Genomic DNA, 17170 nt, shown 5'->3' on the forward strand with positions numbered 1-17170 from the left:
ACAGCCTTGGCACACCCAATGGATGCATAGCAGGCAGGGGGGCAGTTCAGCGGGGGCCCGCGGCCTCAGGCCTGACTATATATGGCCATTCTGTAGAGCAGAGGGAATCTTCCCTGCATACCACGCACAGTTTGAGGAATCATGTCTTTTTCTGTGTTATCATTACTCTAGCTCTTTCTTTCTTTCTTTTTTTTAAATTCCTATATCCAGAGAGCAGAGGCACCTGAGATGGTGTGCAGAGCCAGCTGGTTCACCGCCAGCTGATAAAGACTGAGGGAGGATGAGAAGCTCAAGAGAGAATCTCCTTATGCAGCGAGAGCTATTAGGTTATTTTGTGATATACGAAATATATCTCAAAATACACGTTTTCTCTAAAATAACATGCCGTAAATTCTGAAATAACTGCTGTGTAAGCATTTCTATTTGGAAAAACAGAAAAAAACACAGATGGAGTCACCCTTTAAAAAAAAGTCAGGAATAGATGCAATGTGAGTTTGGTTCCGAATTAAAAATGCAAACCTGCAACAGCAATTTACTGGTATAAAATCTTAACAATGTGGTTAAAAATGATGGTATAGGTTGAAATAGAATCAGCCGTCTGGCCAGAATTAAGTGATTTTGAAAAAAGCGCCTTTTTAGCCATAACGTAATTCTCATTATGGCCATCAGTCAGAATCTGCTGTGCTGTGTTTTCAAAAGTCGACTGTAATCTGGCACCTCTCCAGGGGCAACGGCTGCCCTCTTGGCAAGAGAGTCCAGCTGGAGAGCCAGCGGCACAGCATGGCCACGAGAACCTTGACATGGCTTCTCGGGTCTTAGAGAACAGCTTGGTTCTTTAATTTTCTGGGTAAAAGCTGCAAGTGGTGCGACACAGCAGCAGAGGCGCATAAGTAGGCTCTGGTGGGATCTGATGCTCGGCCTGCAGTGATAGGTCGTAATCAGCTAAGTGTTGTTTGAAATATTTCAATAATACGACTGAAATTAGAGGGACCCGTCTTCCGACAAGTTCTATTTAACCAAAGACGTCAAAGTCCAGCTGGATGAGAACAGCTGGACAACTGGATCAAACAACAGAGTCTAACATTGTCAAAGACCAACGAAGAAGTGAACAGGGCTACAAATAAAAGCCAACTTTCGGGGCTAGTATTGCATATCAGTATGCTACCTCTGTGTGCTGTTTTTTAAAATTATTTCTAAACAGGCTGCAATACACCAAAGAAACCACTGGGAATATTAATCAGTGAAAAGCTGCAAAACAAAAACTGTTATAATATTATAGCTATGTCTTATTAAAGAACAAAAACACTATATGTAAGGTCTAAAACAATTCAAGAAACTTTGGAGCAACTCAAGTACTAAAAATCAGCTTATTACTGTCACATTACTAAAATAATAATTAGCTGCTGCACTACTTTTTTATCATCTGAAGTTAACGGATCAATCCATTATGAAATGCAAGAAATAAATAAAAGAACCGCCCTTGTGCACTTGACATTTGTTGCAAAAACTAACTTTAAATTCAATATTAATCAAGATCAGACATTTTACTCCCTATAGTCCACCTTAAATAAAAAAAAGGGGAGAAATGTCTCAAAAGGAATCAAAAGTCACCACAAATCAAGGAGCAAAGAAGCTTGGTCACATTGTGTTATCTAAAAGGGCTTTGCAGTCTGTGACCAAGTGCTTGACAAAGCAGAAAAAGGCCTCAGAGGGAGCAGAAACTCCACCCCGTTTTCAGTTGGGGGGCTGCTGTGATTATTCAGTCAGTTGGCGTTTGAAACCCCGCGGACAAACTCCTCCTTTCTGTGGATCCAACTGACTGACGGACTGAGAGGGAACCCAAAGAGCAGGGAGACAAACTCAGCTTTGTGAGTTCTGTCTGGAACTGGACAGCTGCTCTTCTACCAGTTGCAGCCACCACCCCCCTCCCTCCAACACTCCCACTGCACATGCTCACAGGCCACATGCTCATTCAACTGGTTAACATGACAGTCAATGCCCTGATCGAAAGGTCTGCAGCACACTAAGCTATGACTTGGTTATAGACAGTTTGGCTTATCTCATGCGGGCTGTTTGCGAGCGTGTCTTTGTGTCAACTGCAGGCTAATCTGACAGGCCCTCTCTTGTACGAGCTCCATTCCCACACAGCAGCAGCACTCGCAAATAGAATTAGCATTGGACAGTGAATGGAGCGAGAGATTAAAAGGGACAAAAAGAGGGAGAAGCAGTAATTCTCCGTCCCAATACGGCTGGCTCAAAACCATCTGGTGGGAAGATAGCACGCGAGCATCACACTTCCTAATGACAATCATCCGCTGCTTCTCTCCACGCGGCGGCGCGGGGGTGATCTCAGGTGGGGTGATCGTATGAGCGCACGCACACAGATGGGTTCGCTCTGGGAGTTGAGGCAGGGAGGAGAGGCGGGGGGGGGGGATCCTGGAAGTTCACTGCACCAGGGGATTGAATGCAGGTCACTGGAGCACTGTGGGCTGTCAGAATTAAATACTCAGCTTAGCTCGCTGCTTAGCGCACAAGCAAATTGATGTTTTTTTGGCTAGCCTGCCTCTAACAGCATGTGCCTTAGCAGAAAGAGATGTCTGCTTATCATAGCCACTGTGACATCACCCACTGCTTCTGAAGCCTCAAATTTGGCATTAAAGGGGTCGCCATCTTGTTTTTTTGTAACCAGAGTATGCGCAGTACTAACAAGAGCTGGAGTCTGAAGCTGCAGGGTGACATACTGTGACTTGGCAAGTGCGTGGTTTTGGCTTATCCGTTCACCAGAAAATAATGGCAGCCTTCTTCGTCGCAATCTTTCCCATATTACAGTTTAACAAAGCACCAAAATAAGCAACAAATATGCAACACAGCAGCAAAATACTGATCTATTTTTGATCAGCACTGACTAGTTCAACCGGATCTGAGGTTCGGGAGTAGGGCTGAGCATCGGTACTCAACAATTTTAAAGGTATCGATAGAAATAATCCAGTACCAAGGAGTATTAAAACTTCTCCAGTCAAATGATACCTGCTTTCACACAGCCCTGTTCAGGAGGCTCAGCTGGAAAATGGTCACCTGGTCGCAGTCTTTCTTGTGTTACAACTAAACAATACACTAAATTATATTTCTGAAAACATTCTGGGCGAGAAATAGGAAAATAAGTAACACAATATTAATCCATATTTGATCAGTACTAGTCTGACAGGATCTAAGTTTCAGGAAGCTTTGGAAACCAGAAACAAAAGAAATTGCAGCCACCTGGTCGCAATGTTTCTTATATTACATACTGTCATTAAATAACCCAATATCTTAGTCACAATGTTGTTATATCTTTAACCATAATTAGTTAATACAACATGCACAATGAAGAAACGACAAATAGAAATCTCGTTTCACAAGGCTTGGATTAAATGTCTGGTCGTGATCTGCTTCTGAGAACATTTTAAGCAAAAAAATAGGCGATGTAATAACATAATATTCATCTATGTTTGATCAGCACTGCCTCATTTTACAGTTTGATCTGAGTTTCAGGAGGCTCCGTTAGAAACCGTAAACGCAACGGCAGACATCTGGAACGCAAAACCCGACAAATTCATTTTAACCCAAACCATAATTTTTCCCTGACCATAGGCGAGTGTTTTTTGCCACTAACCCTTTCCAGATCTTACTTTATAAAACATAATTAGTTTGTACAACATGCACAATAAAAAAATACAACACACACATATCTTGTTGAAGTTTCTTGGGTTCCCTTCTAGCTGCAACTCACTGAAAATGATTTGTCAATCACACGGTAGCCCCGCCCTAAAGCATACCCTGCTTTAACATGTGTTTTACTCTACATGGGACCATAATTCACAAAATGAAGATCATGCTGTATAGAAAAGGACTTGCTGCTAGGATTTGGGAGGAAAAAACACATTAGAAAACTGTGTACTGAGGTCATAAATCAAATGAGAAGTAGGGTCACTTTCGTACAAGACTTCTGCACCTGCTGGCCATTAGACAGAATGCAGGTGTAAGTCTCTTTGCAGACCTGCAGGCGCCATCCTCTTCTTCTTCTGCTGTCTATGCTGCTTATCCTATAGGTATATGTGCTTAAATGTCATTGAGGAGTGTAGCAGCAGCAGCCGGCAACAAAATGGAGCCTCCACTGACTAGCTAGCTGCAGCAATCACAACACAAGGAGGCCCATTACAACATCAGACTCTCCAATCCCAAGGCCGTCCCTCCTTTAAAACGGAGTGACCACATCTTTGACTTCTGCACCAGTCTTTCTCTCCCTCCTTGGCGATGTCTTTCAACAGCCGCAATGTTAATTTTCAACAGAGAAATGTGACACCGAGAGCAGATGGCCCAGGGACGTGGGATTCCCATCCACTGAGGTGGAAAAGTCTTGATTTAAACAGGATATGAAATTAGGGTTCGTTAAAAATATATATATAGAAAAGAAGAAAAAAAAAGCTGCAGACAGAGACATGAGGCCAGCAGGATTATGACAGATTTCTCCATCCGAGCCTCCTCACCTAGTTTTCAGTAAAGCAGGTGATGTAAGATGGGTGATGCATCAGACTGTAGACTGTCTGATTCACTCTTTACACACACCTCCCAGCTGAATAACACCAGACTGATCAGACTGATACCAAAACAAGCTACTATAACAGGAAACTAACACTACATCTATCCATTTCCTTTGGCTTAACCGTCAGAGATAACAACATCTGAGGGACGTGTCTTTTTAATGTCTCTTCCTTTGTTCCCTGGCTTGATAAGAGGGGGAAAAAAAACATTGACTGTGAAAACAGGACAGGCCATGCACTGCGCCTCCAACCAACCTTGTATACTTGTCCATAGGTGCCATTTCCAACTACCTCCACCAATTCAAATATCCCAGCTGGATCCTGAAAAGAAAAAGACAGAAATGTGATTCAGCGTGGTTAAATAGCGATGTTAATATTTTTTCTTTTCTACACAACATGGTCCAGTGTGAGCCAGCTGTTGCGCCCTGGTCTCCCCTACATGCCAAATGCATCTCGAACAAAGGAAAACCAGACACTGGCAACACCTCGCTACGGCTCAGCGGTCATTTTCAAGACTTCAGCTCTAACAAGAGGAGACACTGGAGGGCAGGTTAAAACTTGCTAATGCTAGTCACGCAGAGGGACGCGTGTTTTATCGAGAAATGTGAAATAAAACACAGCAAAAGAGGAAAAAAACACACGCACGGGCTCGGTTCGGCAGCAGCACTCACCCGCAATGAAGCCAAGTCTATGTCTACTAGACTTTTAGCTGGAGAGTCGTTCGCCATCTTTCAAATAAAAGCCGAGCTTTCCGTTGCGTGAAGAGAAAAGAACCGCCGCTGTAGCATTTGCGGGGACTTGGGCGGATGAATCAGACAGAGGCCGTCGCGTATTCCTCTCGGTGGGCTCCGCTCCTGAGCTGTAAATGCTGCTGGGCTCTCGCTACTCCATGTTGAGGTGGCAGCAGCGGGATCCACCGTCCGCTCTCTCCCAGCTCTGCCTCTGGTGACAAGCTGGGCTGAAAACTTCCACTTCCGCCGAGGAGTTTCAGCATAAAAGCCTGGAAGGAGATTACTATTATTTTATTGAATTATATTTTATTTTATAAATGCACATTTTATTCTATCATTGTATATTTTTTATCTATGTTATTTACATATTATTTCTTTTTTTACCTTTTCACGAAACATTTTTGTTTTCATTATTTATTTATGTAAAGATTTAGCTCTGTCATTATTATATTTTCAATTTATGTAGAATATGTATTTGTCTCTCATTACATTGATTAATTTTATTTTCATAATTTATTTTTCTACTATAGGCTCTGTTGTTGTTATCAGCACTTGGCTTATAAGCTAATTTTTTATTAATTTTTCTCTTACTGTACATTTTTATTTTTATAATTTAATACTTATATTAATCATTGGTTGTCTGGAGGGGGTACTCAGAAGTGATTATATGGCATTACAATTAATAATGTATTTACCCTACTTTATACAGTAATATAATTCATTCTATAATAAAGCATCTTAATTCATTTGTTGATTATATTTACCATATGACAAATGGTAATCTATAAATCAAAAAGCAAATAAAACTCCCGAATAAATGTAGGGGGGTAAAAAGCAGCAACATTACCCTGTAAAATGTTGCACAGTATAAGTTAATAATATCATGAAATAGAAATAAACAAATGAAGAACAAGTACTCAAAATTACACTACAGCTACTAGACCGTTATTACTGTTCAGTAATAGATTTTTTTATGAACAAGCAAAAAATGTAAAGTAAATAATGTTTAAAAAATAAAATCATTAAATTAAAAAAGAACAATAAACGTGTTTGGGATAAGTCTCATATAAATTATCCCGGTAAAAAAAAATAAATCAAAATATTAATGATCAAAATATTCCTGCAAAATAAATTTTATGTTGGAAGTAATACCGCCCCGTTTCCGCTTTGACGCTGCCTGCTCCTGTCTGACTTGACGTAGCTTTGATTGAGCACCGCACAAACACAGGAAGCCGGTCGGCTTCACACAGAAAGAAAAGGGCTGGGCCTCAACACATCAAGCATGGACACCGAGGTGATCTGTAACACACCGTGCACAAACACACACTCACCTCAGCACCTCTATACCTGCATGTTACTACACACACATTACACACAGGCAGGAGGGCAGGAAGGGGGGGTAAATAGAGGCAGACAGGAGCGGACCCCCCACCGCACGCAGCATCCTCATGGACATGCGCATGTTAGACTTCACTGTCAATATTGGTAATCATGGGTGTGGCAAGTGAGCAATCTGAGGAGTGATGCTGGGTCTGTTAGTGCAGTGGATCTCAAAGTGGAGTCTATGGAGCAGCATGGGACACAGGAACAAATAAAATCACTTCATATCAGCTCTGCTCGTGCTAAAATGTATTATTCTGGCTTTAAATGAGAGGTTTCACTGTCTATCCTCTTCAAATACTGATATACTGTTTAGTTAAATAATAATAAAAATGGTTTGTCAGTGATGATTTGCCAGGATTTTCATGCTGTGAGGATTTTCTGATAATTTCCTCCTTCATAAAATGAAACTGGTTAGAGCTCAGTCCACTGGAGTCGCAGCCTCAGCTTCCCATCAGGCAAATCAATGTATGGGGTGCTGAATTTTTAAAGGCCTGTCAGCAGCAGTGCACCCAAAGGTGCTACCTCTAAAAGCCACAGTCACCTCATTGATCTGGGTCAACTTCTGCTCTGCACCATCTTCCTGCACTGCTCTCAAGGCACAGTGCAGCTGAATATTGTGTATTCTGTGTAGCTTCATGTTATAATGTCTGGTAGAAATTACAGCAGTGTACAGCTGCCATGCCAGAAAAAGAAGTATAATGTTATAACTGCTATAACAAAATGTTTTTCACATTATAACAAAATATTTTCACGTTATTCTGACATACAAAGTTATCACAATAAAATATTTCTTTGCCATTACAATATACTATTTATCTTGTTATGTGAAATGTTTAATGCTAAAACATCATCTAACAGTAAGTTATTATGTTACAACAATGTTAGCTGTCAAGACATAATAAAATCATAAAATCAAACATATTTTATGTTATTATAGGTTATTACATTATAATTTAATTTATAACAGTATAAAATATCATGGTATAAAAATTAAACTGTTATAACAATACATGTTTATTATATTATAAAACATTTTATGTTATAGTTAGTTGTCATGTTAGAACATTTCAGATAAATAGTATATTGCTGTAACAAGAAAAGTTCCCTCTTATTATATTGTTATAGTGTGATGAACATCTTGATATAACTATAAGTTTGTTATGATGTGATACTGATGGTTTTTTTTCATACGCTGCTGTAATAAATGCACCAAACTCCGAAGCAGTAAAATAAACAAAAGAGTTTTTCAGCCATGTTGTCTCCCCCCGTCATTTTACAACCCTGCAGTTGAAAATGTTCGGCTGCAGTGTTTCAGTTATTTATCACCGCGTCACAACGACACTTTCAAACAGACAAAAGCTAATCTTGTGGTTAAACAAACTCCAGCTCAACATTCAAACGACAAAGGGCAGGAGGAACCAGTCTGACAGGATGAGAGCAGTAACCTGGCAGTGATGACACACACACACACACACACACACACACACACACACAAGAGCATGCAAGCACAAAGCCTTCACTTGGGGCTCTCAGTGTAATACTTGAGACACTTAACTAACACCTAAGCTCCATAAATCAACTTAAATCCACCTGCCACAGAGTAAACTCCTATAGACGACACTGATAATGTAAATCCTGTTAACCCTGTTCAGCCCTGCACTGTCTTGATGTTTGTTGTTGACATGTTGTCATGAAGTCACTGTTTTGCCTCTATATTCCTATGGTTCTAATGTCAACTCAGCGCTCCCATGTGGTGACATTTATCCACAGGAGTTCAACAGGGTTTCTGGCTTCTTTAATAAGCAGCCAAATTTAAATGCATTGCTGCCACCTTGTGGATATTTGACGTTACTGCAGAACATAAACAAAGACTGAAGACTGTGTGGTTCATGTTTTCCCTCTCCTACCAAAAAGCAGCAAAGTAAGAGCACGTGTTCTTCAATTTCACGTAGAACTTTATTACTAACTAGTGTTGTCCTTGTATTATGACCACCTGTCCAAAAGGTGACCGGGTGGTCGCAGGGAGGCAGTGCCGTCTTACAACTGAGACACAGTTTGAACTGCCAGCCAGCAGGTTAATTCATATTATAAATAGCAACATGTAATACAAATGTTGACTTGCAAGTCATGTTAAGAACATTTACACAGTACATTTCTGATAGAAAAATGACCCTTTAAAATCCAGTGTCAATTTCCTTCATTGTCCCAGTGCAGTTAACGACTGAATGAATGGAGTCAAAAGCATCTGATGCCCTAAAGGCAGAAGAACCAGAGCAACGGCTACAGTATGGATCAGGTACGGAAGACTGCTTCAACATGAGGGGAAAATGAGAGGAAGGAATTTTTTTAAATTTTGAGGATAAAGTTGAAATTAGTCTAGATACAGAAAATAGAGAAAAAGTCAAAATGTGGAATAAAGTTGAGATTTTAAGAAAAGAAGTTCAATTTTCAATAATAAATTCTAAACACTGAAAATCAGATGTAAAGTCAAAATGCTGAAAATAAAGGCTAAAGTTAAAATACTGAAAATGAAGTAAAAAATGTTGAGAATAAAAGACAAAAGTTGAAAACAAATTCAATACGTTGAAAATAAAGTTGAACTGTTGAGAATTACCGTTTCATAAATACAGTCAAAAATATTTCAACTTCATTTTTGACATTTTGACTTCATTCTCAAAATACAGAAAAAACTTCTCTGGCATTTATTCTCGAAATCCATTTTTTTCCCCTTATGTCTGGTCTTCATACTCTTCCATACCAAGATCTTCATTTCAGCATCAGCTTTTTGGCCATTTTGATCATATTTCATGATATCTGAGTAGTGTTTTTACTGTCTTATGAGACATTAATATGCCAAAACAAAAAGTAAATGCTAAAAAATGTATAAAGTTAACATTGGTTTGTACCTCATAAAAACATTAATGAGGAATATCAGTGTCCTATCATATTCTTGCCATTCTCTATCTTTGTTCAAAAATGTGAACATCCCTGATACAGATTATCTTCGCCTACGTCTAAGATGATGGCAAGAAGTACAGAAAAGACAGGACATGTCAAAACGCGTAGCAGTAACCATCGCTTCTTCTCAACAAGATGAATCAATGAAACAAGTGATCCATACAGTGCAGTATATCAGCTACATTACAGGGTAACGGGCCTGTATCCCTGGCGTTACAGAGTACACCTCTTTGACATACAAGAATAATTAAGTCAGAAATATTAAATATAAGATAACAAATGTGTCTGCATTTGATCTGTACCTGTATTTCACCTTTAGATTGACCTTTTATTCACACAAAATGTTCGGTTCTGCAGCTTTTACACTGTGTTGCCTGTACTCACGTCCGATCTTTTACAGCAACACTTTCTTTCTCTCCTCAGTGTATCGTGACGGCAACTCCTCTCTCATAAAAACTGTTATATATGAATATTAGGCAGCACTTTTCGGTCATTGCAAATGCGTTACAGTGTGCAATCTACTGCATACCAGCCTTGTCGCTCAGCTACGATACACCTCTGTCTTGGTGAACCAAACGTGTTGAGAGGATTCTATATGAAAACATGTCTTTTAGTCAGTGTTAAAATGTTTTAGTTCAGTAGAAAGTCTGGGCTTGGGTAACCAAATAGGTGGAAGTCACCCTGGTAGCGTGCGTAGAGACGCCTGATGTCCCGCTTGCTGATGCCTGAGAAGTAGCGCTCCACCTTGGTCCTGTTGTAGCGGGTGATGCCTGGAGGAATGGCTGGGTAAGACACCAGCTGGTCGATGCCCGCTGCTCTGAGGATGTACGGGGCGTCTTGCTCCAGTGTCTCATGGTGGCCCACAGCGCTGTAGTGTATTTCACACGGCGCGCACAAGTCTGCGTAAGTCACCCAGTGAATAATGTGCTCGCCGAACTGCCGGTCCATGCGGTGACGCCCTTCTGCGTCACCCAAGTAACGGACAAAATCCTCAAAGTGCAGGCCCGAGGCGGCGTGGTCGTTGTCACGGTGACTCTTGCGGTACTTACGGATGATGGCTGGAGCGATGTCGTGCTTGTACCAAGGCTCAAAGCGTGGGTTCTTCACAAACTTGTCCTTGAAAGCAGAAATGAGGCGCTCAAAGGGATCTCTCACGATGAAGAACTTAAAGTAAGAGTTTAATCTGTTGAGGAACAAAAAAGGTTTATGAGAAAACGCTTGTGAAGGATGAAAATTTTGCCCAATAGATCATTCAACTTTATTCGCAAAATTTCCACTTCAGTCTTGACTTTGACTTTATTCTCAATGTTTCGACCTTACTTTTGACATTCATTTATTCTAAAAACACAAACAAAAATCTTTTCCTAATTTTTTCTCCTCATGCGTGGCCCTAATATTCTTTATTGTTTATCAGAGTAACTTTTAACCAACCTGTGAGTAATTTCCTGCGGCGTCAATGATGAGAGACGGGGCAGCCCATTCTTCTCATGGTCGTGAACGAGGTTTTCTGGGATCTCCTCCACAGTGGGGAACGCTCCTGCCAATGTAATAACATGAGTCATCAACTGAATTAACTAATTAAACAAAAAGACCTTCAGACACAGTGAATATACAGCACGTTTTATAGGTTTTCTAATGTGTGGATTGATGCTATTCCTTGTCATAACAGTAAACATGTCCATTGTTGTTACCTTCATACTAACTCTTACTTACCATTGAGCACAATAAGGACCTTCTTCCACTGTGTGTTGCCCACTTTAGGCGTCTGGCAGAACAGAATCTTGTGTTTGTCACAGACAAAGATGCGGTCCAGGACAAACTTGCTGATGGAGACGTGAGTCAAATTCCTGAGGCTGCTGTTCTTACAGACAGCTGAGAGCAACTCAATTCGCCTCTCAGCGACTGTCTGCCAATCCGCCACTGTAGGTACAACTGAGGGCTGAAACACACACACACCACACACAATACTAATGTGACTGATAGCTTTGTGCTATTACAGAGGAAATAGATGAATTACTTTGTGTCAAATTAAGTCAAATAAGGAGGAGTACATTTGGTAAGAAACTGCATTAGTCACCTGATCAGATGGCTTTGGAGCTGGTTTTTCTGGGCTGGAGACAGGCATGGATTTAACCGCCTTGGTGCCTGGCACGGTCCAACTCTGACCACCAACTCTTTCTCCATAGTCTGGAAATACATATTAGAGCAGGTTGATTACACTATGTATTTGTTGGTTTATTTAACAGAGACAGTGCACATTAGGGCTGCACAATTAATTGAACTATTACTGAAATCGCAATATGGCCAACACATCACAGATATGCAGCCCTAATGCATGAATTAACTGATGTAAATGCATCAAAATTAGCCAAGAGGCTATTTTTCATCTGTAGTCCCTGGATAGATGCTACAAAGTCACTCTAAAAAGCAGAACATAAAAATTAAATTACAAAATAATCCATAACTTATTATGTATAAGCATGCAGAATAATAAAGGAGAAAAGTATTATACACCCCACCCTTTATACTACATTTATACTATTATACTATACTGTATATATACTATACTACATTTATACTACATTGTCAAGTACTATTTAAACCATGCAAAACAGGATCACACTCCGAGATGCATAGACAGACTAAGGACAATAGTGCTGACATCTGCTTTACATCTTTAAAATTACTTGTTTGTGTCCATTCTAGTGCAGTTTTAACAGAGACTGCAGGCTGACTGAAAGCACATTTACCCCCTTTAGTACAGCTGGTCAGTCTGGCCCTCTGTAATAATCCTCACAGGAAATGACAGCTTACCATCTACAGCTCTGAAGCTGATGAACTTGCTGACAAACATGAGGATGAGCAGCACCCAGCCGCAAGCCCCGAGGAGCAGCCAGTGGTGCCGCATCGCTTCAAGCATCAGCCGACGGCCATGGAAACACTGAGCGGCGCTCCCACCTGCACACACACACACACACACACACACACACACACACAGATGACAGCCTGACTGAACAGCTGCTAGCTTAATCTGTTGACAACATTTCTAGTAGAAACGTGTTAACTATAAATGACCATATCACCTAAACTTCACCTTATGGTTTTAGCTGCGTGACAAGTTACTAGGAGTTAGCTTGTCTCCTTTATTAGCTATTAAATGGGTGTTGTACTGTATATGGCTGAGTGCTAACGTTTGTGCTGTCAGTGTTTTATACGGATAAGCTAGCTAAAAACACTAGCATTAACGTATCCAATCACAAGAGCTACCGTTAACTGTATTTAAGCTAACGTTAGCTGGTCAGTTGTTAGCAGACCAGCTAGCCACACCTGTCCCTCCCAGACACACGAAGAAGACAACTTCAGCACTGCTCTTCTTCTTCGTTGAGGTTAATTTAATGAGTCAAAACCGACACAACACCAGAGCAGCCTCGTGACTTACCTCCTTGTTGAGTTGCAGCTACTTCACAGCAGCACAAACTCTGGAGAAAATGTTAGACGATGCCATCATCGGGTCTAGCCGGCGTAGCTGCTGTTGCTACGTTCCTGTTATTCACAACATCCGACTGCTAACAGACGAGCAGCGCCCTCTGGCGGCAGCACAGCAGCCACGCATGCGTACTGCACACACCCTCCACAACAGTTTGCATCACATTATTTTTGGTATGTACAAATGTTATTTTAGTTTTATTTATGTATAACTATTTTTTTTTTTTAACTTACTCTTTAATGGAAGCAAAATTAATATCCCGAATAGAATTTATTATGGACATCCTGAACAAATACATTCTATTCAATTCTTTGCCTATTAAAAAAACATATATACTCAGAAAAAGGACTACATCATAAATAATTCTCCTTATTCTGGCCAAATTCTATATACACAAATCCAAGCCAAAGCCTCCTATTTATTGTTTTTTTTAGTTTTAATAAGGATTTTGTACAGTACGTTAAAGCCATTAAATCTTAAAACTGTTATAATCAAAATCTGTCATGTTAAAAAACTTATGGACATCCCATAAAAAGATTTAGCATTTAGATTATTTACCCATAGCAAAAAAAAAAGAGAGAAAGGCATATATCATAAATGTTAAGTATTCTAGCCAAATTCTACATTTTTTAAAATGATTTTGAACTGGACATTAAAATAATTACAATGAAATCTGTAATGGTAGAATTTTCCTAGATTTGTATTTTTTTTTTCTCATCTCCTGAACTGCAGTTGCCCCAGTTTGTGAATTTTTGTATTTTTTTATAGTTAAAATGTATGAAATATGCATATCCAGTTGCAACTGAGTAAAATTCAACTCCTACTCATTCTGATGGATCTAAATCAGTTTATTACCCAGCTGATCATAACATCTCATGACTTGACAAAGCTGCCACCCTATTTGTATACGACTAACACATACAGTTATAGGCATGACACCAATAAACCAGTCCTTAGTGCCAAGACAAGACAATCACTATCTGAGAGGACATACTAAGACATCGTTGTGCCGTAGAAAGGTGGAGACTCCTCAGTGTGAAAAAGTAAGAGCAGTAAAATTAGACTTCAACAAGCACATGTTCTAATTAACATTTCAAACCAACTTATTACTGTTGAAGAGAGTATTTCCATATATATTCCTCTGCAATAATTAGAACTAACCCAAATTCAACAAACACCTCAAGTAAGACACTCAAGTGCAGAAACAGAAATAAGGACACAAGACAAGAGGTCTTTTTACTTCATTTATTCCACTCGTAGAGGAAACAAATTTAGTTTTCATCAACATTGACTGTCTGCAGACCTGTTGGAAACAGAGGAGAAGAAATTAGTGAAATGTCTTTTATCACTTTAGTAGATGAGTGTCAGAAAAAGTGAGCAGAAAATCTACCTTTGCATGTGGTGACAGGAACGTATGTGACCAGGGTGTACAGTTTGTTGGGAGAGTCCTCATCCTCATTACGCTTCCTGGACAGGCGCACGCGTATCCTGTATGGCACGTTCCTGCACAACACAAACAGGACGGTTACCATCTTTACTAAATACAAGCTATCTGATATGTCGCCACATCTGTGTCAACCACAGCAAGGTGCCACAAATTGCTGCTCCATATTGTGCACAAAACGCCCTCCCAGATGATGAGAACTTCAGGGTAAACTAAAAACATGTTCTGAGGAGCAAACATCTTTTAAATGTGAAGTACTGAAAACAGGACGTCCCATATATGGAGACAGTAATCTGGGAATGCAGCCTGTCTCATATCTTACAGGCCTTTTCCTTCCTGACAGTTATTGAAAACAGAATACAGTGACTGACCAGTGTCATACAGTGAGGGTTTGTCATCAATCAACCACAGACATTTAGCATTACAATGACATCCATTCTAAGCATACAGTTGTTATTTGTTGGTTTCTCAGAGCTGAGTCATTTATTAAACTTTTCTTGTTGTGTTTTGTAAAAAATTAGGAGTAAAAGTAGTTCATGTGGCTCAAATATTTGTATAATGCTGTCACTTACACTCAATTGATTTTAACTGACAGACAGAACTGCACACTTTAAGTGTACAATAAGAAAAATCACCATGAATTAAAGTTAAATTGACGACTGTCAGACAGAAATGGATGCTCTATTATGCCAACTCTCAGAAACCCGAAACAAAATGTCCTTTCTTCTCCCCAGAAAGTAGCACAAGCAGGACAGTGACAGGTTTGCACTTTAAGTGGTTTGATAAAATAAATACACACATCTATCACAGATTGCTATGACTATCAAAACATTGCTCAGGGCATGTTGGCAGAGTGATTTTTTGTGCAGGTGTGAGTGCATAAGCTCACCTGACACCCTTGCTCCACACAGCCTTGTTGAGGCGTGTGTCAATGCGCACATCGGGAGTTCCCATCTCCTTCACGGCAAACTTGCGGATCTCCTTGATGGCACGGGGAGCCCTCTTCTTGAAGCTCCTGCAAAGAGACGACGCCATTAAATAGCAGCAAAAATAACTGAACATGAGTTATCTGAGAGCCTATTCAATTAGCACCAACAGCTGTTCATTAATCCCCTGAATGTAGCACTTCCACAGCCTTCAGTGTCCCTGCAATACTCACACTCCATGGATACGCTTGTGGACATTGATGGTGTATTCTCTGGTCACCACCTCATTGATGGCTGAACGCCCCTTCTTCTTCTCTCCTTTCTTAGTTGGGGCCATCTAGAAACAACAAACACATTTCTGCTTGAACATATCACTGTATAATATCAATCTCTGCAACACTTATACACTTATAATTAAGAGTATCACCAGCTTGGCTATGATACTTTTCACACAGCAGTAATACTGACATGAAATAATGTAATCACAGTTACTACCAATGATACTACTAAAGGTCCCGTTCCATTCCAAAGTTAAACAAGAGTCGGGGTGCTGCTCTTCTGCATGCTAGCTCTTTGGGAAGTCTCTGCTGCACTAAATGGAACGGGACTTATTTGAATCGGTCCTAACCTTATTATTTCACATCAGTTTGGTTTCTGTGTAAAGGTCTACTTTACCGACTTGCTTTTTCTTGCACACGACACCTTTGTGACACACGTTAAGAAGTCTAACATTAGCATGAAGCTAGCTTGCTGTAATGTTATTTAATGCAAGCTAACCTGCAGGCTAATGTGTAAAATAAAGAGCACGGACATACAAAAAACAACGTAGCCTAATGTCAGTGTTTCACGTTATAAGCTATGTTATAATACAACCATCCCTCCAGCTCAGTGAAAATGTGAGCTCTTATTAGCCGGGCTACATGGAGCCACTCCGGCTGAGTCAATGCTACCGTTTGTCGCTATAAACTGTCTTAAAAGTCGTTCATCCACATAAAAACCCTCATACATAAGATAATATAACACTAATATGTACATTTAGTCGAAGTATGTGGTTAATTATGGCTTTTATATCGTAGGATGGTGTTAGATTGTAGAAATATATATTCCGAAAAAAATACTCACTTCGTCTCGTAGATGAGGCGGAAGTCGGAAGGACGGACCAAAAGCAGAGGATTGTGGGTAAAGGAAACCGGTCCGTTCTTATTTGATGCTCGTAAACAACAAATGTACGAGGAAGTTCCTTGTGCCGTTACCTCCATAGGGTTACCTCGCCTTTTTCAACAATTACATGTTAATATTCGTATTTATGACAGAATATGAACTGAAAGAAATAGAAAATGAAATACAATTCATACAAAATATTTGTTTAATAGAATAAAAAAAGATTGCACGATTTTTGGAGTTTCTGTGAGATAAATGTTTATTAGAGATGTAAAAATATATTGAATGTTGTGATTAAAAATGTCTCAACACCATACCATTTACTGTAATGTAATAAATATAATAACAGTTATATATACTAATAGTAATAACAGTAATAATAATATAATAATGTTGCCAGATGCTCAGATCATGAGGCTATTTTCATTTTATTTTACTATAGAAGGAAAGCAGAAGTACTGTAAATTAAGAAAAACTTCATTTTAAACAAACAAGAAATA

General features: G+C 39.8%; 3 protein-coding genes and 1 long non-coding RNA gene across 7 annotated transcripts in view; 1 reads left to right on the top strand and 3 right to left on the bottom strand.

The window, feature by feature from the left end:
* Positions 1 to 5524, bottom strand: part of LOC146304922 (mitogen-activated protein kinase kinase kinase kinase 4-like) — a 39006-nt gene extending 33482 nt beyond the window's left edge. For all 4 annotated transcript variants that reach the window (XM_084713888.1, XM_084713885.1, XM_084713884.1 and 1 more), the window contains exons 1-2: positions 5252 to 5524; positions 4836 to 4901 (exon numbers count right to left, since the gene is read on the bottom strand). In XM_084713888.1, the coding sequence (XP_084570014.1) occupies positions 4836 to 4901; positions 5252 to 5308 (123 nt within the window). In that variant the 5' untranslated portion in view covers positions 5309 to 5524. The remainder of the gene's footprint in view (positions 1 to 4835; positions 4902 to 5251) is intronic.
* Positions 1 to 17170, top strand: part of LOC146304921 (uncharacterized) — a 135837-nt gene that overhangs the window by 64559 nt on the left and 54108 nt on the right. The window lies entirely within an intron of this gene.
* chst10 (carbohydrate sulfotransferase 10) lies at positions 9960 to 13235 on the bottom strand. Its single transcript, XM_084713997.1, has 6 exons — positions 13092 to 13235; positions 12467 to 12610; positions 11730 to 11839; positions 11366 to 11591; positions 11084 to 11189; positions 9960 to 10835 (listed from the first exon to the last, which is right to left on the bottom strand). The coding sequence occupies exons 2-6, from the start codon at positions 12570 to 12572 to the stop codon at positions 10283 to 10285; spliced, it is 1101 nt and encodes a 366-aa protein (XP_084570123.1). The 5' UTR covers positions 12573 to 12610; positions 13092 to 13235; the 3' UTR covers positions 9960 to 10282.
* On the bottom strand, positions 14371 to 16729 carry rpl31 (ribosomal protein L31). Its single transcript, XM_084713916.1, has 5 exons — positions 16632 to 16729; positions 15743 to 15846; positions 15473 to 15598; positions 14530 to 14642; positions 14371 to 14442 (listed from the first exon to the last, which is right to left on the bottom strand). The coding sequence occupies exons 2-5, from the start codon at positions 15844 to 15846 to the stop codon at positions 14411 to 14413; spliced, it is 375 nt and encodes a 124-aa protein (XP_084570042.1). The 5' UTR covers positions 16632 to 16729; the 3' UTR covers positions 14371 to 14410.

Source organism: Lutjanus erythropterus, chromosome 24, assembly GCF_056507025.1.
Source record: "Lutjanus erythropterus isolate fLutEry1 chromosome 24, fLutEry1.hap2, whole genome shotgun sequence".
Classification (NCBI taxonomy): Eukaryota; Metazoa; Chordata; class Actinopteri; order Lutjaniformes; family Lutjanidae; genus Lutjanus; species Lutjanus erythropterus.